Source organism: Mya arenaria, chromosome 5 (assembly GCF_026914265.1).
Source record: "Mya arenaria isolate MELC-2E11 chromosome 5, ASM2691426v1".
In the NCBI taxonomy this organism is placed as follows: domain Eukaryota; kingdom Metazoa; phylum Mollusca; class Bivalvia; order Myida; family Myidae; genus Mya; species Mya arenaria.
In genome coordinates, this window is record NC_069126.1 from 16,591,372 (window position 1) to 16,615,879 (window position 24,508).

At 36.3% G+C, this 24,508-nt stretch overlaps 1 protein-coding gene across 8 annotated transcripts in view; it reads right to left on the bottom strand.

Annotated features, from left to right (window-relative positions):
• LOC128234267 (uncharacterized) overlaps positions 1-24,097 on the bottom strand; it is a 108,354-nt gene extending 84,257 nt beyond the window's left edge. For all 8 annotated transcript variants that reach the window (XM_052948399.1, XM_052948403.1, XM_052948397.1 and 5 more), the window contains exons 1-14: positions 24,068-24,097; positions 21,198-21,341; positions 20,568-20,737; positions 19,942-20,129; positions 17,301-17,426; positions 16,923-17,144; positions 8,216-8,364; positions 7,598-7,709; positions 7,168-7,289; positions 6,776-6,970; positions 5,110-5,341; positions 4,368-4,487; positions 3,932-4,099; positions 1,165-1,347 (exon numbers count right to left, since the gene is read on the bottom strand). In XM_052948399.1, coding sequence (XP_052804359.1) covers positions 1,165-1,347; positions 3,932-4,099; positions 4,368-4,487; positions 5,110-5,341; positions 6,776-6,970; positions 7,168-7,289; positions 7,598-7,709; positions 8,216-8,364; positions 16,923-17,144; positions 17,301-17,426; positions 19,942-20,129; positions 20,568-20,737; positions 21,198-21,295 — 2,085 coding nt within the window. In that variant the 5' untranslated portion in view covers positions 21,296-21,341; positions 24,068-24,097. The remainder of the gene's footprint in view (positions 1-1,164; positions 1,348-3,931; positions 4,100-4,367; positions 4,488-5,109; positions 5,342-6,775; positions 6,971-7,167; positions 7,290-7,597; positions 7,710-8,215; positions 8,365-16,922; positions 17,145-17,300; positions 17,427-19,941; positions 20,130-20,567; positions 20,738-21,197; positions 21,342-24,067) is intronic.
• Between the last annotated feature and the right edge of the window lie 411 nt (positions 24,098-24,508).

Here is a 24,508-nt window from a genome sequence, read left to right on the forward strand (position 1 = left end):
TGTTTAACAATTTTGTGGCGGGAAAAAATTCGCAAGCCGAGAGTTGGCTAGGCTGTCATCCATTTTAATTTAAAATTGCATACATATATAATTTATGATTTAGATGTATTTGGGCTTGTTGAAACCTTTTACCTTGGTCGAGCACCTCGGTGCTAGTTATCACTCGGTATGGGAATCAACAAGAGGGCTATACATGTGAAATTGGGAATTATAAACTAAAATCAATTAGGATGAATATAGATATAAATAACGTTTATTATCCCGTTGCTGGAATAACAAGTTCTTATGGAGTCTGTTGCATGTCTGTTGCTCAAGGCCGGGAACGTCCTAGTACTTGGCGTCCCGGTGGTTGCGTTGTTGCGTTGCATTGCGTTGCGTTGCCATGAGATTGCGGAGATATATTGCGGATGTTGCATTTGCTGTTGGCAATTGTGGGTTGCATTGTTGCGTTGCCTTGCGTTGCTAGGAGATTGCGGGTTTTGCAGTTGCTTTTGGCAAAAGGAGCATTTGCTCGTAGACCGTAGTTGCTTGGTTGTAGCATTTTGCCAAACAGTCTATTCCAGCACGGGCATATCATAGGACACTATAGTATTAATAGAGTACACTTTGAATATACTTTTAATATAACGGCTCAGCCTAGCCTCTCTCGGCTTGCGTGGTTCTTTCCCACTCGGACTTCCAGCCGTGTGTCACTATGACCTATCATGGAGTCTGTTCGTTTTCACGGCCATATTTTGCCAATCCTTTTATTTTTGTTGATAAGCTGTTGTACCAATTGCAGTTATTATGTAGCAAGGCTATTTTAAGTTTATAATATTTGTTATGCAGAAGTAAAACTTAGGAAATGTCAATGTTGTTTATTTGGTTTCTATTCAACAAACTGGTAAAATAATAGAAAACAGTAAACTTGTAAGAATATGTTTTTGTCTATTGTTGGGGTCAAACCAATGACCATGACTTATAAGTTATGTGCGCTACCAACTGAGCTAGCTTGCTAGCCTTATCACATACTACATTAATTAAACCATACCATGTTGTTTAATTCCTCCATATAAAAAAGGCATAATAAGCTAAGATTTTTGTCTGATTTTTACTACAAGGAAAATTACTGAAGTATTTCAGTATACTACAAATTTTAAAATCCTTTATTCACAAAAAACATACCAGGAGAGGTTGTTTCAGCCGCATGGTGAGCTCGGCAGTGATATTTTTTTGCCACTCCTGAGTGACTATGGCCTCAAATTCCTCCAGTTCTCGGTAAACCTCGTTGTAATTGTCACGCATCTGGTAGCCTGCATCGCCTTCCAGGGAGTGGGGGCTTATACGCTTCATTTTGTCCATTGGGCGCTGAAGATGTTATCAAACTGTTATTTTACTTAAAACCTCAATTTAATTGTCCTCAATCTACCAACCTGCATCACCAAACAATGAACACAGACTTACATGCTAACTTCATCTTTTTCATGCAGCACTCAAACTGAGGCAGTAACAGTCTTCAGTGATTTTTTTTGGTGCAATTTACTGCATTCTAAAGGCTGTTTCCCCTTGCAAAAATTGTCCATTTTTCCCAAAATTTTATAATTTTTTCCCAATTTGGTAAATGCAGATTACGTTAATGAATAAAAATGCAATGAATTTCTTAAAATATAAACAAAATCTTGACAAGACTTACTCTTTCACAGCATAATGTATGCATAAAAAAGTTAAAACATGTACATTTGCCATTATATTTGCTATTTTGGCCTGATTTTGTATTTTTCCCAAAGTCATCTTTTTTTCCCAATTTGCAAGGCACAGGCAGTAAAAATAATTCCAAAAAAAATCACTGGTCTAACAAGAGTTCTGTGAAGTGGATGCTATCTCTTCTATTTTTTTTCTTCACACTGTAGTTAATTTGGCCTTAATATACAGTCATGTTTTAAATGATATTGTCCCTGGCAACATGTGAACCAAGTTATATATTTTGAACAGTTTGAGTTGTGACCAAGTGTAAAGTTTTGCACACTTACTACGCCAAAGCCAATGACACCAAGTGTCCAAGACTATAGGGTTTTAGCCAGGTTTTAAAAAAGACAGGGTGCTGTAGAAAAGGGACTGGGTGCTCAGGGCCAAAAGGATACATTATGACCGGCTGAAGAATTGGAACTTTATGAATTTCACAGAAAATCATTTGGAATTGTGTACCTAAAGTTTTAACGTTAATAAAAGAAATAATTGATCATCTTAAGCATTTAATTCCATAAAGGCGGAAGGGCATATGAAAAATAAGAAGACATGATCTAAACATTCTGAATATTTGTGGATTTATACAAGATCCCTCGTTTTGTGACACTCTTTTATAAAATGAGATGAATATGTGAATGTTTTTACTTTGCTTGTCATCCTATTGATTTCATTTCATTCTGATTACAGTATACTAATACAAAATTATCTCACAACATTGCACGAATCACACTCTTCAATGGCACAGTGATATGCTAGAATGAATATACTTTGAACTTATAAGTTTTTATTCAGTAATGGCAAGAACAGACCTTCTTGCACACAGAAATAATACTTGTATATCCTGAGATTCTTATGGAAACAATCATACTTCAGTTCTCACACATACATGTAAAAGCTTTTCAAGCAGAATTATTTCTTTACCGGTAATTTCCCAAATGCGGTCATAAAAGGCTCTTAATTTAGAAACTGTAATCGTTCCTTATATAATGGTTATAAAGTCAGGCAAATGTTTTGTTTTGTTATTGGCGCTATGATGAAAGCATTTAAACAGAAATTTATGATTTAAAGAGCAATTCAGAAATAATATGGACAAATGTTTTATAACAACAGTATTAACTATCTGGTATTATCTAATTCGAATCTTTGTTAAAAATCATTTTCTCCTTGTCCTGTAGTGATTAGCTGTGTATAATAGAGGTCTGCCTCAAATAATCTTGGACATAGTTGGTATTACAATGGTCCATGGCCATAAGGCATGTTAATTCGACAATATCGCTTGATGACGATACCTTGGGGTATGACCATGGGTTATGATGTTATGACCTTTGGGTTTGATGGTTTGACCTTGGGGTAGGATGGTATGACCTTGGGGTAGGATGGTATGACCTTGGGATATGATAATATGACCTTGGGGTACGATGGTATGACCTTGGCATATGATGGTTAGGCCTTGGGGTATGATGACATGACCTTTGGGTAGGATATTTTGACCTTGGGGTATAATGATATGACCTACGGGTATGATGGTTTGACCCTTGGGTATGATGACATGAACTTGGGGTATGACGTAATGACTTAGGGGTATGATGGTATGACATTGGGGTTATGATGGTATGACCTTTGGGGTATGATTGTATGACCTTAAGGTATGATGGTATAACCTTGGGGTAGGTATGATTGCATGACTATTCCACATGCTGGTATCACCAAAGGGCATGGTGGCATGACCTTGGTCCAGCAGTCATACCTTTAGGTATGTTTTTGACCATATGGTGCAATGGTTTGATCACTCAACATGTTCACATTACCATTGCTCATGTTGGTATCACCCATACGCATACCTACATTTGACAGCATGTTTGCATGGCGGCCCATAGTCATACCTATGTTTGACAACGGGGCATGTTTGCATGGCGGCACATTGGCATACCTACGTTTGACAAACGGGGCATGTTTGCATGGCGGCCCATAGGCATACCTAAGTTTGACAACGGGGCATGTTTACATGGCGGCCCATAGGCATACCTAAGTTTGACAACAGGGCATGTTTACATGGCGGCCCATAGGCATACCTAAGTTTGACAATGGGGTATGTTTGCATGACAGTGACACATGATAGCATGGCCCTGAGACATGTTGAGATGACCATGGGGCAAGTTAGTAAGTCGATTTTGCTTATAAATCTAAAGACAGACAGTTAACTCACCGAGATTCGCTCCTTGAGGGCATGCACCCACATGAGTTTGGAGACAATGGGTGGCATGTTTGCATGACCTGGTGGCTCTAGATGGCCCTCGGCATACATCTGACGAACATCATTCAGCTCCGCATTGAATGCCAACACTAGGGCTCGATCCTTATCCTGCAAGTGGGCCTGAAAACACATACATTAGGTTTATATATAGTAACATGCTGTCCATGATATCGTGTTTTTTCTATGAACAATAACAAACAGTGTTGACTTCAAATGGTTTTTCCAATTTAGGTTACAAAGTTTTAGGCTCAACTAGTGCTAGAAGAACCTTTCCATCAATTTTCAAAAATGAAAAAGTTTCCAGTAGCGCAAAAAGCATCATAAATTACTTTTGCTTAAATCTAATAAGAATGTATACGTTTTAAGCATTAGCTTTGATTGTCAATACCTGTACAAGTTCCCTGCCACTGACTCCCTCAAACACTTCAAGCAGCCGGAGCTGGGCCTCTACCGTTGGGCACTGGTTGTATGACAGGCGCAAGATCTCTGCCAGACGCTTCTCAAGAGACTGGAGAAAACATGGTACTGTTATTTTCTAGGTAAAGCTTTAACATAAGTACATTTATCTTCAAAGACAAAGAATTAATTGGTCTTCATTGTACTTACTTTACATAGAGACAGGAGGAATATTTTATCAATCAAGCATTAAATAGCTCTTCACTCTTCAGATTTATAAAACCAAAAATAAGCTAGAATTTCTAATCTTAGCCGAAAGAATACATGAAACAATCAAGCTATGGCATTTTTACAAGTTTACATTGGTGAGACTCACTAGTTATGACCTACTCTTAATCAATATATATAAAATTATATGATCTTTATTGAGTTGCCATTTAATAAAGAAATCATGATATGAGTTTAGGTAAAGTTATAAAGTGAGTCTTTGGCAAGCTTTATAACTTTTTCACAATGAGTTTCGTAAGTTTTGTATTAAATGACAAGGAATATAAGATTCATTTTATCTCATGACATATTTGTTGCTGTAAAAAAAATAAATGCCAAATAAGTAGGGCAAATGATATCATTTTCAAGTTATATTACACTAGTGTAATATAAGAAAATACCTGGTTGTAAAACACTCGAAAGTCATAGAAAGTCATGTGATAAAATGATATAGACTTTAGGCATACTTTGACTATGGTCCTGAACTTGAAGAATGACCGTTCAAAGTTTTGTGAGCCATCAATACTGAGCACATTATCCACTACTTCGAAGAATTCATTCATGGCCTGTGTGTATTTCTCGTGGATCTCCTTGACGAGGGCATCGAGGCTCATGTTTCCCGCTCCACCGATCTCCGCTGCTCCGGCAAGCAGGCGGAAATGTCGTGTTGTTTCTACGAGCTCCAGGACATCGTTACACCTGGGTAAGCATGCAGAATATGGTATCGATTTATATTTTATGATACAGAATAATTAAACCATACATGTGATAATTTCTTGGGTCGATTCCGGGACCCGGAATTTTTTTTAAATGGTGAATGTCTGTGGTGCATTCTAGAGCTTATCTGGGGCTATTTTAGTCGTTTTTAACGTCCGGGAAAATGTACCTATTTTGACTGCCAAGACGTATTTTTACTTGACATGGGTTTTTTTCCCCGCATTTTCTGGAAAAAATAAAACCACCAGATATTTTCCCAGGCTTTAAATGAAGTGCTAACCAGGAGAATATGCAGTCTACTTTTGGTTTCATCAAAACAGGAAATAAACAACTATACGGGCACCTGTTTTCCCGCGCTTTTGCGAACATGCGTTACAAAATATTTATTTTTTCATCACATTTAAAACGCTTGCAATTTATGACACACAATATTTTCCAAACGATCAAGAAGATTTTCCAGTCGATGAGCTTTTTTCTGTTTGGAGATGCATATAATTTTGATAGAGACGTGTCAACAATTGGCTGTATAAAGCGATCACGTGACTTACCATGGTCACGTGATTAAAGCACTCTATATAACCACCTGTAAACCCCATATTGTCAGTTTTATTTCGGCGTAAAAATACACAACGATAGTTCGAAAAAAAGTTCAAAACACTTAAATTTCTTATGGACGCGCAAGTTGTTTAAAGTTGTTTAAAGTATAACAACGTATCAACTTTGAAATTTGAATGGAATATGGGATGTTTTTCGTGTTTTAATTTTGTTTTTTTACTCAATTTGTCACTTTCTTTGAACTTACCTTCATGCTCGTTTGTCGGTAAAATATGTGAAAAATATCAATTCATCAATTAAAAGCTATCATTCATAAGACCAAACAAATCCATATGAAAACATAAATTTGTATACAAGAACCCTCCCCGACTTGTTAAGCACAACAATAGGCCAATAGATCAATTATCGGGTGATTGACGATGACCTCGATGACACACGTACCAATTAACGGATTAGTGTCAACATGTCCTGTGTTTTACGACCAGTGTCCTGGACAGGCAAAATAGCTGACTTACATTGGTAAAATTAAGATAATTGATTCTGAGATTTTTTTTCGTTTTTTTTTTATGACTTTCCGGGACAAACATGCACCCTCCGTGACAGAGATACGATTTCCGGGACAATCCCGGACGTCCGGGACGTTATCACATGTATGATTAAACTAAAAAAAAACATTCATGAAACTTTCAAATTTTAAACAGGAAAAAAAAGCAGATGATCAACAAACTGAAATGATTTTGTCATATGAATGAATTCAAAATGCAGATTTCATTTTATTTATTGATCTTTCTTTTTTACTCTCCCTTTTCCACATTAAAATATTGAGTTTCACATTAGAGACAAAGTACTCAATTTATATACCTCTCCATAAAGGCATTAAGCAGGTCGAAGCATGGTGCATTCCTGGGAGGCCAGGGGCTATCGGTCCACAGTTCATCCTCGTACATTCCTCCATCACTGGCATCATCTCCACTGCGTAAACCATACCGCGGTGTGAACGCATGCGGCCCATACATCTTCGTGAGGAAGATTGTGCCTGCTTGGGGGCGGGATGCTCTGGGGAAAAAACATTTGTTTCATAATCAATATTTGTACTTTTCTTCATATTTCTAAATAAATCATATAGTCATATCTTCAATCTTGTTGCATATAAAATATAAAAGGTTACAAACAACTAAGTTGCTCTTATACTAATATAAGAGTTTTCAGAAATTAACAGAAAATCACAAAAACTGTATTTATAGAAATCTTACAGCCTTTCGGCATTCTCAGCAATGTTTTTGGCATTCTGGTCATCAGCCTTGTCTTTGAAGTCGAGGTATGTTCCCCGGAATCCAGCACACACACGTAAGGCCTCCTTCAACTTTGTGTATGACTGAAATACAACAAAACCATGTGATGGCTAGCCTTAAATTTCGATAATGTCATTAATATCATCTTGTGATGATTAATAGCCAAGTCCACATAAAGATCAGCAGCCATTTGTAAACAAAAATTGGATAAGATTTAAATGATTTCATTGGTTAATAGTAATTATTGGATCAATATTGACCAATCACAAAGCCAAAGAATTAAACAGTTTTATACAATTTGCTTTCGATCACTTTCGCATATAATGCAGGTTCATAAACATAAAATCCCAGTGAAATCTGCAGTATTCAGACACTGAAACAGTGTACCAACCTCAAGTGGTTCCCTGAGTATATCTTCCCCAACGAGAGCTATGGCCCGGTGGACAACCTCGTTTGACATCAGACGTAGGATGTTGTGGAACTTGTCAATCTGATGGTAGTACCTGCATGCACAGACAGAATAATGAAGGACTTGCATAGCCTAGTTTAAATCATAGTTAAAGTTATCACTGAAAGTGAATAATATCCCCAACACACAGCTTTGATGCCAAGCAATATGAAAATTGGAAATGTTGTCTAACATGAATTGCATATGGTTTCAACTGTTGATCTTCATCACGAACCTTAACCTTAGTTAAAAGATATAAAATGTTTCTGTTCACTTTTATTTTGATCTTCGGTGAAGATAGAGAGACAAGACAATCATCGCATTTACTGATTGAACAGGTAAACAAATCATAAACCATTATGTTATCTATTTCAAATGAATCCATACCATAAGAGCACATTCATTTTATTCATCAATAAAGATATTGTTATGTATGTGTGGTCTGTTGTTTTGTGACATTGTGAGCCTTTAAATAGGGTTTTCATTAATATTTCAGTTCATAGGGGCTTGTCCCTGTAGTTTCCATTAACTTTTATAAATATAAGAGTCCCCTATACTTACGTGGAGTTGGACCAGACAAGGAAGAGAACCTGTGTGAGTGGTTTGAAGAGTCGTAACATCTCCAGGGGCTCTATAGCCTGGTGTAACTCTGTCAGAAGCCAGCGCATTGTGGTCAGAAAACTCAGGATCCTATTGGTCTCTTTCACTGCCTGAAATCAGAGATACAGTGTACATGAGAGGCTTGAAGAGTCTTAACATCTCCAGGGGTTTTCACTGCCTGAAATCAGAGATACAGTGTATATGGGAGGCTTGAAGAGTCTTAACATCCCCAGGGGTTTTCACTGCCTGAAATCAGAGATACAGTGTACATGAGAGGCTTGAAGAGTCTTAACATCCCCAGGGGTTTTCACTGCCTGAAATCAGAGATACAGTGTACATGAGAGGCTTGAAGAGTATTAACATCCCCAGGGGTTTACACTGCCTGAAATCAGAGATACAGTGTACATGAGAGGCTTGAAGAGTCTTAACATCCCCAGGGGTTTTCGCTGCCTGAAATCAAAAATACATTGTACATGAGAGGCTTGAAGAGTCTTAACATCTTCAAGGGCTCAAAGGCTTACACTGTAAGTAGCTAGCTCATTGTGGTTAGAAAACTCAGCTTTCTATACCATGAACTATTTAATAGAATATGAATACAAGGGTGATGAATGTCAACCTGGAATCCAACAGGTTATAGGTTTGAGCTACACCAGAGATCTTTCTTATAAGGATGATGTGGTGTAGTGGTATTAATGTCAGCCTCTTGCCCAAGAGGTTGTAGGTTCAAGCTACATCAGAGATCTTTCTTATAAGGGTGATGTGGTGTAGTGGTATTAATGTCAGCCTCTTGCCCAAGAGGTTGTAGGTTCGAGCTACATCAGAGATCTTTCTTATAAGGGTGATGTGGTGTGGTGGTATTAATGTCAGCCTCTTGCCCAAGAGGTTGTAGGTTCGAGCTACATCAGAGATCTTTCTTATAAGGGTGATGTGGTGTGGTGGTATTAATGTCAGCCTCTTGCCCAAGAGGTTGTAGGTTCAAGCTACATCAGAGATCTTTCTTATAAGGGTGATGTGGTGTGGTGGTATTAATGTCAGCCTCTTGCCCAAGAGGTTGTAGGTTCAAGCTACATCAGAGATCTTTCTTATAAGGGTGATGTGGTGTAGTGGTATTAATGTCAGCCTCTTGCCCAAGAGGTTGTAGGTTTGAGCTACATCAGAGGTCTTTCTTTTAAGGGTGATGAGGTGTAGTGGTATAAATGTCAGCCTCTTGCCCAAGAGGTTGTAGGTTCAAGCTACATCAGAGATCTTTCTTATAAGGGTGATGTGGTGTGGTGGTATTTATGTCAGCCTCTTGCCCAAGAGGTTGTAGGTTTGAGCTACATCAGAGATCTTTCTTATAAGGGTGATGTGGTGTAGTGGTATTTATGTCAGCCTCTTGCCCAAGAGGTTGTAGGTTTGAGCTACATCAGAGATCTTTCTTATAAGGGTGATGAGGTGTAGTGGTATAAATGTCAGCCTCTTGCCCAAGAGGTTGTAGGTTCAAGCTACATCAGAGATCTTTCTTATAAGGGTGATGTGGTGTGGTGGTATTTATGTCAGCCTCTTGCCCAAGAGGTTATAGGTTTGAGCTACATCAGAGATCTTTCTTTTAAGGGTGATGAGGTGTAGTGGTATAAATGTCAGCCTCTTGCCCAAGAGGTTGTAGGTTTGAGCTACATCAGAGATCTTTCTTATAAGGGTGATGAGGTGTAGTGGTATAAATGTCAGCCTCTTGCCCAAGAGGTTGTAGGTTTGAGCTACATCAGAGATCTTTCTTATAAGGGTGATGAGGTGTAGTGGTATAAATGTCAGCCTCTTGCCCAAGAGGTTATAGGTTTGAGCTACATCAGAGATCTTTCTTTTAAGGGTGATGTGGTGTGGTGGTATTAATGTCAGCCTCTTGCCCAAGAGGTTGTAGGTTCAAGCTACATCAGAGATCTTTCACATAAGAGTGATGTGGTGTGGTGGTATTAATGTCAGCCTCTTGCCCAAGAGGTTGTAGATTCGAGCTACATCAGAGGTCTTTCACATAAGAGTGATGAGGTGTAGTGGTATTAATGTCAGCCTCTTGCCCAAGAGGTTATAGGTTTGAGCTACATCAGAGATCTTTCTTATAAGGATGATGTGGTGTAGTGGTATTAATGTCAGCCTCTTGCCCAAGAGGTTGTAGGTTTGAGCTACATCAGAGGTCTTTCACATAAGAGTGATGTGGTGTGGTGGTATTAATGTCAGCCTCTTGCCCAAGAGGTTGTAGATTCGAGCTACATCAGAGGTCTTTCACATAAGAGTGACGAGGTGTAGTGGTATTAATGTCAGCCTCTTGCCCAAGAGGTTGTAGGTTTGAGCTACATCAGAGATCTTTCTTATAAGGGTGATGTGGTGTAGTGGTATTAATGTCAGCCTCTTGCCCAAGAGGTTGTAGATTCGAGCTACATCAGAGGTCTTTCACATAAGAGTGACGAGGTGTAGTGGTATTAATGTCAGCCTCTCGCCCAAGAGGTTATAAGTTCGAGCTACATCAGAGGTCTTTCACATAAGAGTGATGTGGTGTAGTGACATGCAGGCTTTCCACAATTTTTTGCAAGTAAAATTCCAGACTTTTTCCACGACTTTTTCAAGATTTTTTTCGCAAATTCCTGACTTTTTCCCAACCTTTTTCAAGGTTTTTGCAATGAAACATTTCAGTGAAATATTGTTAACAATTTAACATCAAAGATATTTAATTTCTTTTTTCAGACTATGTATGAACAAAATAAGTGACTTTTTTGTACAAGTTCAAAACTTATGATGCCTACTGGCCAAAGAAAGGTGGTCTTCTCAATGTCTATAAATAAAAGCAATGTCTGTGTACACAGAGTATTCAGGATAGCTGTATTTAGACTAAAGGCATCGTTGATAGAATCACACTTTAAAAGCAAATATTTGGACTTGAAAGTCAGGCTGGTCAGGTGAATAGCACTTAGCAGACTAGTGAGATCATTGTAATTAGCATCCACGTCTGTTATTGACAGTGTATGTAAAGTGAATTTCAAGGAACTGTGACCAATTTCAAGCTTAAAATAACTTTTGATGAATGCAGACTTCACTACTATCCATGATCAATGGCATACTGTACAGTAGGTAGACTGGAAAGATCGTTGTAGATAGCAGCCACGATTGTTATTTACAGTGTATATAAAGCGAATCTCGATGAACTTTGGCCAATTTCTCATTTAAAATAATTTTTGATGAATGCAGACCGCAATGCAGATACCGCTACCATTCATGGTCAGTAAACGCTTACATGTGGTAACGGATAACTTCTACTAGTTTTGTATCCAAATCAGTTTGAACATTAGTACTTTTCCCGGCTTTCTCCCCATTTTAACCTGATACCGCAAAAATCAAGGCATTTTCACGACCAGAAACAGACTTTTCAATAACAGACTTTTCAATATTCCCAACTTTTTCCCGTTTTCCCGGTAGCGTGGGAACCCTGGACATGAATACAAACCTCTTGTCCTAGAGGTTGTGAATATCAGATACATCTTAGGTATTTAAGTGGCATCTCATAACAGACAACAGTTCAAAGGTTTCTTCACAGAGGAAGACTAAAGCATGAATTGTGTTTATCAGGTAATGAAGCTAGAATAACTAAGTACAAACTAAAAGAGTATTCAGGGTTCAACAATTCACATTGTGTTTACATCCATTAACCGGTAGAAGATCAGAGAAAAAATTCTAAAAGGTACCACTACCTTTATTTCCAATTAATTTAATGACCAGCATTTTTAAAACACATTGTCACATTGTATATGTGTGCTTTACCCTTTCTTAAAAATGATCATTAATAAAAAACACTGGAAACTTGAAAGGCAAAAATGAAGATAAAAAGGAAATATCAGAAGATAAAAGACCTTTTTCTTTTAATTTCAATGCATTTTGTTTTCATAACAACACTCTCACATGTTAATAGGCTCTTTACTTCACAGAAAATGTTGCAGTTAAAAAATTAAAATCAATCCTAAAAGCAGCCAACTATATGTTATTAAATAATTACAAAATATATGCGATGGAAATGTATGGAGTAAATATTATCACACAAATAGAAAAAAATATTCAACTTAAGCCCATTTCCACCACTAAAACAAGTAAACAATATAAATGTTCTCGATTTCTGGCTAAGATCAATATGATCTTTTTATTTATGTACTTTATGTAGTATTTTCATTTAAAAAAATAGAACTGGGCATTGGAGTTAAAACTTTTCAAGATAAGTTGCATTTTTGTCACTTTATTTTGAAGCTTTCTCTCAATTTCAACCCTGACTATATTTTCAAATGTACAATATAAACAAGAAGACAGTGTATCACTAATCTGTATTTTAGTAGGTTAATATCTAGGCATCTGTGACTTCCACATGATTAAAGATAAAATCAGACGAATATTTTCCAGAAAGAATTTACAGACGTAGAAGCGTTATAAGAAATTAAAAGCCATGATTTACATTTTTATATTTTTGCATCTTTTTATATCGAAAGTGAGGATGAATGTTGATTACTGAACTGAGCAAAATAATCCTACTGATGTAAAGTGTTTATAAGTGCTGTCGCAGGAACATGATAAATGCCCCTGAAAGGCCTCATTGGACAGACAGCCATTAGTATTGGGGCCTATATGGACAGATAGCCTATAGTATCTAAAATATTTTCATAACGACAGTCACATTAAGTTTTGAAATATTGATCACAAACCATTTTAAAGAGCAAAGTATGAACACAAAGATGACAAGTCAATTCATGTCTGCTGTACTTTGAAATGGGATGTTTGGGTATTATTGAACATGTTCATATGTGATTATTTTACATTACATTATGCACCAGTCAATTGTAACCACGGCCCCCCAGGTCCGAGGGTATCCGGGGATAGCCGGGGAAATGAGCCGTGTTTTTACCTTCCAGGTGGCCCCGCAGTGCCAGGTGAATGCGGTGGTTTTATCTTCACAGAAATATAGCGGGGAATGGGCCTAACCTAGGGTCCCTGGGGTGCAGGGGCATTTGGCGGAGATTTTACCATCTGTTCGTACCCGCAGGGCGGGGATTTTACCCGGGGTTGGCTGGACCGAAAGTCAAAGTCCCCGCGTTTCCCCGGACCTGGGGGGGGGGGGTCGTGGCTACAATTGACTGGTGCATTAGAGATATTTTTGCCAAGACTTTGTCAAGTTTTAATTGAAAACCTTGAATCCAAAAAATGGTAAGAAAAAAAATCAACTAGCGCTGGATAACTTTAAGTAAATGAAAAAGGTAAATAGCTTGATCATGTTTACCATATAGAAATCCTGGTATCCATTATCAGTAGGGCTCATCCGCTGTGTTCAAACTGCCTACCAAGTATAATGTTCCTAGGTTAAAGAGTTCTGCAGTAAATGACTAAACGTTTCACCCTATGACTTCAATATCAACAGGGGTCATATGCCAATCATGACCAACCTGCCTACAAAGCTTAAGATTCCTGGACCATAGTATCTTTCTGCAATTATTGATCTGTAACTCAGTCTGTACGAAAGTCATTATCACATTGCAGGACACGAGGTCCTGCAATACAGTCTACATTGCAGGACCGGACCAGTTTTTGCAGGTCCAAAATTTTTATGTACATTTTAGTCATTCTCGTAAACCAGAGTGATGATGCTATGCGTACCATACCGTTAGATTTATCATTATCAAACCTCTGATGAATGAGAATGATTTTATTGGAAGTCAGGGCTTTCAACAGGGTCTAAAACAGGGTCCAATTTTCAATAGTCAAAATCAGATCTTTAAGAGTCATTGGTCGTTTTATTTCTAAATTCTTGGTCGTTCTTCATAAATAATAGTTATTATCTGCATAAGATGGCATTGCAAGATACATGATTATCTATACTTCGTTCACTAGCTTCCAAAACTTAAATAAAAAAAAATACAATTTCCATCTTTTATCAAGATCAGCTGTATTAATTCACTTTCAATTCTAGAAAAAAATCTAGAAATAAGAATATAACTTTATAGAATAACTTGTTGTCTTATCTCCTTCTTAATCTCTTGGGTCACGTAAACAAATTCCAAGAGTCAAAACTTGGAAAAATATGTTCTGACTCCTATGAACGTATAATTTATTTAATGCATGTTCAGTGAAACAGGAATTATGCATGTTTTATTCGTTATGTAACCCTATGCATCCTTGTCAGAATCCTATATGCACCAATGATTGTTTAGTTGCAACAACATCTTTTTCACAAGTTTGTACTTTCAGTTTCACTATCAAGTATTTCATTTTTTCCGGAAGTAAAAAAAACATTCAAGTTCCTATTGTCAATTTTGCAACACTGTTTTTATTTTTCATAAATGAAAACAATAAAACTATTTTGTTACAGTATAGAACTATTCTCTATACTGACAACGATTTACGCAGTTCTTCTTTCGCTTTCATTAAAATTGACAGGAAGTAAGCGTGCACCTGTTTCCTGCGCATTTTAGACCATATGCTTCGAAAAATGTTTATTTTTTCTGTTAAACATCAAGAACTAATACAAATATATTTTATAATACCAAATAAGACATGATATAAAAAACGAAAACAAAATATATTTTAGCATTGTTGTTTTCCAAAACATCGTACTTAGTGAAAAATCCGAAAATATTTGTTAATTTGCATAATGGGCGGAGTTATCACGTCATTGAGTTTGAGTTGGTAACTGGTCCGATTCCAGATCGATAATCACTTGTCACTTTGGCATTTAATTGCGTTTAACTTTAATTTAATTGTTTAAAGCTTGCCTTGCGGCTCCTTTCAACTGATACGGAGTCTTGCATTGATATTCTCCTGGGTCAAAACTGACGAATAGTACAAATTAATGACTGTCAATTTCGGGTCATATATGATTTCTGTGCGTCAAAACCCAGCTCCATTGAAAGCCCTGATTATGTTCGTTCGACCAAGTTAACATAGGTTTGTTAATTAAATTAACAAGAAACACTTTTGACACATAATTATTAAACAACTGATTTTCCTCAAAAATTATTGCCAGACACGCATGCCTATAATATACATGAGATTGCCGGACCTCGCCATTTATTACCGGCGGGAGCCGAGGTCCGACGAACTTTCGTACGGACTGGTAACTTTTTTTCAGCTGAATGTCATCAAATCTTGACCATTGACTCACCGACCTCGAAATCAATTGGGCTTATCTACCTGTCATGACCAACCTGCCTATCAAGTTTAGGTCCCTGGTCCCCAGAGTTTTTCTGTTATTGATCAGAAACATGTTTTAACTCATGGCCAACTAAAACTTGACCTTTAACCCGCTGCTGGTCATGAACAACCTGCCTACAAAAATTTTGAGGACCCTGGGCCTGAGGTCACCACAAACTTGACCTTTAACCCGGTGCTGGTCATGAACAACCTGCCTACCAAAATTTTGAGGACCCTGGGCCTGAGGTCACCACAACCTTGACCTTTGACCCACTGACCTTAAAATCAATAGCGTATATCTACTGGTCATGATCAACTTTTTTACCAAGTTTGACAAATTGATGAAAAGACAGACAGACGGTCTGTATGCCACCTATCTATTGTACCTAGATCTAATATACATTGTTCCTTATTAGAGAACTTCATCTCTAGTTTCTAATGCCTTGTCATATTTTATGGAAAATAATTTGATAACATCAAACATGCAGGGAGCTATTTTACACTTATATGTACACGTAGTCTGCTACTCTATTTCTGTTTTTCAACCAAACTCTTATCCTAACCCTTAACCTAACCATCCAAGTATGTCAGTAAAAACTGAGCAAAAAAACTCCTTAAACATATTGCATGAACAATAACAGATGTATCATGTGTTTTTGATCATTGAATTTAAGATATACTGAGAATAATTAAAATGTATTATGAGATAAAATTAATCAACTGTCAGCCTACTCTATGCATATGATATTCAATTATGAAAATAATTATTAAGTTGTCTTTAATATTTTGATTTATTGTTGCTCATTAAGTACTGAAGGAATGAAGTTCTTAGTTAGTAATTCTAAAATAAGGAAAAATATTAAGAGGTAATAGGAAATCAATTTAATAAGAAAACCAAATATTTGACAAATTGCATATTCAATTTCAATAAAAAATTAAAATTTTACTTTACATGGCATTCTTGTAACAATCTTTGGACAAATTGGAAAAGACTTTTAAAAAATTAATTTGAATCAAAATTAAAACAACTCAATTTTTAGTGAATGTTCATACAAAAAATGGCAAACTTTAACTAACATTTGGCCTTTTGTTCAGAACTGTGTTAAACAATTAGATTAACGACATCTTTGTCAAATCTTACAGGTGACATTTTTGATAATGTGCTTACATAGAAAAATCAAAACAAGCACACATAAACAATTGTCTCAAATCTAGTTAGATATACAGCTGATAACAGGTCTATTCATTAGACTTCCAGAGCAGTGAAAATGTGAAAGTAAACAAAGATGACATTATCAACGCTGTTAACTTTTACAAAGCTCTGAACAATCGGCCCACTTATTAATACACATTTTTAACACAAGCACTGCAATGCTTGTTTTTTGATCAAGGGGCATAATTTGACAATAATTAATGCTAGAGTTATGGGGTTTGCTAGACCTGTGCGTGTTGTAACTGGTAATTAAAAGCTACAAACCTTGTTCACGTCTTTCCTGACATGGCTGAATGAGTGAGCGTACTGGCTCTGTGCTTGCTCTAGGTTGTTGAGTATATCCTTGGCCACTGCCGACTCCAGCTGTTTGAGGATGGAGTGTAACCGCCCAAGCTGCCGTTCCCACATCTTTATCTCATCCAGAGGCCCTGGTTCTGGACCGAAATGCTGAAACAGGTCCTGAACTGGGTCGTGACGCAGAACACCCTGGAATAGAAAATATCATAATAAGTAAAATTTATATAAAAATAGTAATAACTACAAAATGTTCAATTTGTTCATGTTTAAGATATAAACAATCTCATAAAAATATCTTTGAAAGGCATTTGTTATTCTTACAAAAAATTATTAATCTCATCCTACCTTGATTTGTTTGATCCAGCCTAGGACGGTGGTTTCCAGCACATGAAGTACAGCCCCGCGTCTGTTTGGAGCTGCCGCTGCCTCGGCCAACACCTCAATGGACGGCAGACTCAGAATGATACGACCCTGGAGGCAAGTTTATATGGTTATGTCATCATGTCTATTAAGCATTGTTAAATTAGTTTATACTAATTTCTTTTAACTAGATTGTGATGAGAAGCCATGATAAAGTACCCCTTGTGAGGATCCAACCCATGACCTCTTTGGTTAGAGGTGGACACCTATACCACTAGACCTATCTCACAAATTCCACAAAATTGAAGGCGTACCTGTTGGGAAAGCCAATGATTTTTATAGTAAAGATCGCACTTGAAATCCACCATTGACCTATTAACCCCAAAATAGAGGATCACCTGTGCCAATGGACAATGTGCATTCAAAGACTCTACACCTAGTTGTTTAAAAGTTATTGCTTGGAAACACCCATTATATTTGCAATAGGTCCCAATGAGCTTTATCTTTGATTTATTGAAGATGTTCAACAGTTATTGATTGGGAACAGCTGTATTTTTTCTAGTAAAGGTCACCATGACCTCACTTTTTTTACACTTAAACAGGAGGGACTGACGGAATGAACACGGACCAAGCAGCAACCAAATGCTCCCCATTAAGGAATGACCCTAATGATAACCCATAGCAAGTCATTAAAATGATACAATCATTAGACCATTAAAGTAATGACAACGATCCCTATTTTTCATCTTCTATAAAGCTCAATAGCCTTCATAGGATGCATTATATAAACCCAATCAAGATTTGCCTTTTTACAAAACGAGATATTCTATTAATCTTTTCTGAATGTACAACAGTCAAAACCATGGAGCTGTATCATCAAATTAGCGGAAATGTCTGTTGAAGCATCTTAACCTATCACAAATTTCCACTAATTATAAGTAGTTTTTTTATCAGCAATCCATTAAGCAAAGTATCCAGAAAATAGGATGACAAAGGATGAGATATATAAAAAAAAAAAAGATCTACAACATTACAAAAAAGGATTAAATGACAAATGGAATCAAAGAGCATGAATCAAACATTAATGCCACAGAGAAAATTTACATCGATCTTCTGTTTTTAAGTATTTGCATAACAATGACGATAACAACAACACCAAGACTATCACAATACCGGACTTTTTTTTGAGAACCAGTCAAGCTAAACACATAATCTTGTCAAAAAGAAGGTGAAAAAAGAGACAGATATTGCCAAACATATCCTTGAAATTATTGTTCAATTCAAGAAGTAATATGAATGGAAATGTTGCTGTATAAAATAAAATTTAAATATTAATTCTAAATGAAATCTTCTGCAAAAACAAGAAAAGTATGAACAGGTTCATGTGCAAGTTTAGACAGTACAATACCCTAACCCCACATTTGTTAAAATAGGCTTATCAAAATCTTGGCCCACATTTATGGTTGATGTATATATAACCAAGTCAAAGTTCAATCTTGATGTCTGCTTTGCTGCTTACTTATATATATGTAAAATAAATGCATTATAGATCAGTTTTTTTGCAGTTTGTAACTTTGATCTTTATTTCACTTGTCAAAACTTATGTGAAATAGCCTATTTTACAATCCGTTGAGGCCAAAAATGCTTGTTTGTACTATTGTTTTCAGTATTATTTCTCTCTCAACACATAATAACCTTTTTTAACAAAACAAAACTGATATGAGGTCACAATGCATATAAAATTCACATAATTGGATAGGGTACTTTAAATCTTGGACTAGACAGCTGCCTATATATGTACAGTGTAGCATGTCCTTCATCCTTCCATGATATAGGTCTGTACTCACTGATAATGAACATCAAGCCGAAGGGGCCATACTACCTCAGTTCACCGAGTTGGTATTTGACACTAATGGAACATTATCCTGTGGTATCTAATGTAGACTGCCATTTTGCCAAAAAGAGGAAATCCATGATTTTGTCCCTTAAATATTAAGGCTAAAAATTTACTGACTTTGCCCCCTAAGGAGTGCTCAAGCCCCATCTCTAAAGTACCAACAACATACATGCCATATTTCTGAGAGGCTTCACAGGGGATTTTGGTCTGAATTCCAGGGGATTTTGATATTTCACCAGGGGATTTTTACTCAGTGAAATTTTACGCAATATCTACATTTTTGATATAAGAATTAATACAGAACTCAGAAATATAGAAATACACTCCAATTACAATTTTTTTGGACTTAGTCATCATGGTCCTTCATGGAATTTCACACCCATAATATTATGGATGCTTTCCACGTTAACCTTGAGCTAAAAAAAAGTATTTGTGGTTTTTTTTAATTCCAGGGAATATATTTATATATATGGATCCCCCAGTGGGGGACCAAGGGATGGGTCAGAATTCCAGGGGATTTTTCCCCACATCGGAGGATAAGGCATGTATGAGACAATATTTGATGTAAAGGTCATCCATGGCTTTATCCCTGTCTGCCTAACTCCAAGTGTCCCTGTGTGATCTCCACTACTGACATGAGCATGTGATAGGACATACATGATTTTATCCCTGTCTGTCAAAACATACCTCTACAGACATCCCTTATTTATCATTTCCTGTAAAACCTACCTCCACATGTCCCTGTGTAATCTCCACTGCTGACATAAGTCTGTGAAGGACGTCCATGACTTTATCCCCGCCTGTAGAGGTCATAACAGACTGGTTTGTGCACATTAGTGGCAGGTAAACCTCTCGGACCACCAGCTCTAGGTGCTCCAGGGGAATATTCGTACAGTCAATGTAGAACACCTCATCCACTGAAAACATTCAAGATTCTTTTTATACGAGATATTATCATAATTAGCCTGTGAGCAAAGATGCATTCATTTTCCTCTTACATAATTGTAGAGGTCAAACCACTTAAGGGCAATAATAAACAGTAGCTAAATATTATAAATTGGTTTTACTGCAGATTTATACTGCATGTAGTTTCCACAAAAATATAGCATCTTAACACCAAAAGCTTTTGGTAAAAACAAACATACGGCCAAACAATGCTAGAAACCATATCTGTTTCAAATGTGTGTATTTTTCAACCATAATCCAGAACTTGACCCACGCCTAAGCCACTGTGACCAATTCATGACTATGCAACAATTACTAATGATAATTTAATATTCTGTAGAAAAAAAGAAAAATGGTATGTTTTAAATCAAGGTAAGATGGAATGTATGGAACTATCAGTTGGTACGTACTGATATTGTCCTTGGTGATTTTTGTGCCGGTGTTGGACTTGAGGAAGAAGATGGATTTGTACTTGAGATCATGGGGGGGTTGGAGGGATGCAATAATCTGCTTCGGGGGGCGGATGAACACAAACATTCTCCGAACATCCTCGTTGTTGATGAACTCATAAAACGCCAGTCTGAAAAAAATTAGAAATGAGCTTGAATCACATCAGACCCCTTGGGATTTTAACATGTTTCCCTGCTCCAGGGGTGGGACTTAAACAAAGTTTGCAGTTTGTCTAGATCCCTTGGGTTGCCTGCTGCCACCCAGTGCAACAAAGCATTGGTAGGTAAAACATTAATTACTCCACAATGTATTTAGATGAGCACATGCCACTGCTAAAATTACTCAATATTTCAAATACTCTGAAAAACAAATAGTAAAGAAAATACTTCTTGTTGCTAAATTTCAATTAAATTTCAATTTTTGTTGAAAGCAATTGCTATTCCAACTCTGCACACAGAAAACTCCCCAAATAGTACCCATTTTTCAGATGAACTTTATTACTGAATTAATGTTCAGATTTTTATGTGACATGTTTCAGATTACCAATTTTTTTACAAATAAAACTATATTCTAACTGAACTATACCGTACCTGTTTTCATCATTGAAGAACATGTTTTTGAGCTCTTCATTTCTCGGCCGCAATGAGGAACTAATCCTCGTCTCCAGCCATTTCAATCTGTCATCCATTTTTGTTCTTTTTACGTTTTTTGCTTCACCATAAAATACTTATAAACTGAAAACAGAAAATTACACATTACTCTATATGACAGCCATGTTACTAAAGATGCATAATTGCTGCTCAATAATATGATGGAACACTCACCTTTTCATGAATCTTTGTTATGTTTATATTGCAGGTTACAGTCAAATGTGGAACAGAATGACAGACTGACAGAATGCTTCCTTTATTATTAACACTGATTCTAGTGATTCAGTGTAGCTGTAGGCAACAATTATTCCATTTTACTCATTAAGCGTTACACAGTCCTGCAAATAACCCCCCTTACTCAAAGCCGAGGAAATGTATAAATACCAGCGGACAAATAAGAATTATTGCAGGTGAAAATAATGGTCCAAAATAAATCTCGAGACAAGTATAAATCCCAGCAGAAAAATAAGAATTATTGCTTGAAGAAATGATGATACCTCATATATACCCTTTCAGTAGCTGGATTCCAGGCAATTACTGATAGAGCAAACTGGATTCTGATTCCATAGGAAGCAGGGGTTTTAACAGCTGATAATTGTCAATGGGGTCTTTTTAAGTACGAGGGATTCAAGCTCAAGCTTGGTAAAGGGGCCAAGACCCATGAAATTGTTTCCTAAAGTTACAAACAATTATTTTCGATACTTTCTTCTGCTAAATTTTGATGGAAATATCTAAGCCTAGCTGCCTTGTTCCAGTGGTCGAAATTAACACAACCCGCCGCAAGCCCTGCACTGGTAAAATGTCTTCCAGGCTTGCTCAAATTCTGAATTTTTTATAGCAGGGCTTGTTAAAAATCTTTATTCCAAGCAATAATATAAGAATTCGGGCTTGTTCATCCTCAAGTCTAATTTTGATGACTGTTGTTCAACTTCTACATGGTAAACAACAGAAAAGCGCTGAAAACTTACTTTAAAAGCAAAGACTCGAAAACCCTCTTTTTAAAAAAAGCTTTCTATTGTTAAAAAGATAATAAGTTGGCTAATAGAATATGAGCAAGGAATGTCAAAACATGCCTCCAGAAAGTCCATAGATCATATGGTTTTAACCGTTTAAGTGAATTACGGACATTACGGACCAGACATAACGGACCAGATTTGGGGACATAACGGACAATATTTAGGGACATTACGTCATATTGAGAAACTTACGGACCATGATTTATAATGTAATTAACATCATTAATTTTTTGTAATTTATTCACTCCATCGTCTTCATTCTTTAATAAATACTTGTTTATGAGTGCTCAGAATGATATGATACATGTCAATTGTCTACCATCTAACTGTGAAAAATCCTGTGAAATTCAAATAGATCAATGGTTAGAACGTAAATTCCTGTGAAATTCCATTAGGTGTTAAAGACCAGTGTATACCCACAGTAAATAAGTCTATAGTAAATTCATTTGTAATAAAATAATAATGTGAATAATGAACTAAATTTGAAAGATCGGCAGTTAAAACAGATAAATGAAACAAAGTCATTGTCCGTAATGACCTCAAATATGGTATTTTATAAATTTTGTTCTAAAACAAACTGTGAGTTTGTATAGTTCATGGTCCGTAATGTCCCGAAATATGGTACATTATAAAGTAAATACAAACTGTGAGTTAAATTATAAATCATTGTCTGTAAATATGGTATGTTATAAAGTTAAAACAAACTGTGAATAAAATTATATATCATGGTCCGTAATGTCCCTAAGTATGGTCCCTTATGTCCCCAAATCTGGTCTGTTATGTCTGGTCCATAATGTCCATGGTCTGTGACCCGTTAAGAATGAAGATTTCCTTAGCTATAGACTCTATAGGTTACATTGTTCGTACCAAAGGTGCTCGTCACATTGCCTGGATACAGTTTTTTATTTTTATTTTTGATTTTAATTATTATTTATTTTGGTTCATTTTGATAAATACGCGTCTTACTCAACGAGTTTTTAAAGGTAGGAATGATATTTTAAGCTTTTCTTTGTAATGCATACGGAAAGTTTGCATGTCAGTCTGTTTTTAACGTGTTTTAGGGGGGAAAAATCAGTTGTTTTTCAACCTCCCAGTTCTTTCGTAATGGCAAATTTCAGCTTCTGGTCGGTGCATTTTGTTTGAATATGCGTAAAGGTCAATCTTACTAGCATAAAAGTTATATTTTTCTTGTAGATGGGAATCTTACCTTATCAGAACAGTAAAAATTATTAGATTATCTCAATTATTTTAGGAACTATGCTCTTTTGATAAGGTCAGTTTGGAATTGATGAATTTTTGCACATGTTTACCTTATATTTATTTATATATTTTACTAATTTTCTTTCATGAAAAATTGTGGAATAATTTTTAAATGACATGTATTCACTATCTTGACCGAAATAAAAAATAAAAAAAATATTAAAAATAAACAAATATTTAAAAAAAGAATGTATTACTGTATCCAGGCTATGTGACGAACACCTGTGGTTCGTACACATACGAGATTCATGCGATCAATTAAAAAAAAAGAAAGACGTTTTTACATAGTGCTCTTTTGTAATGTACTCAGGCATAGGAGTTCCTACAGAGTCGACGTCTCTCAATGGTAGACCACTTACGCAATGCATACCGTGTTATTGTCGCGATTATTGTGAGATGCCCATGTGAAAGCAAGTGTTTCCTCAAAAATAACACTTGACCACATCAAAATGTGGAGTTGATAAAATACTTCAAATGTGCGATACAAAGATAAAAATGGTTGTTTACAAATACCAAACAAAGACAAAAGTTTACCAAAATGTTTATCATACTTCAGCGTTCGGCGCCATATTGTTAGATTTTGCTGCCAAGCGATACCATGGTTCCCGGTCTTAATTCTTCTTTAGAAAAAACTTGTTTACGAATAAAACAACACCATAACGAACTTTATATTACCCTATCACTGTAAAACATAATAAATATTTTCAATATTTTTTGGTAAGATTATCATAAACATCACTATAATCAGAAATAAAATTTAACGAGCCGGGAAACAGTGCGAAAAAATAGAGCACCTTGCACTGCCAAAAGACGAAACGATAAAGAAAACGTAACGGACATTTTTCATTAAGGATTATGTACACAAAGCATATCAAAATTTCTTGCGACTTAATACCGACAAATTAAATGTATATTTAAAGAGTATGTTAAAAAACATAAATATACAGATTATTCTAACTGATTACGGGGAGTTGG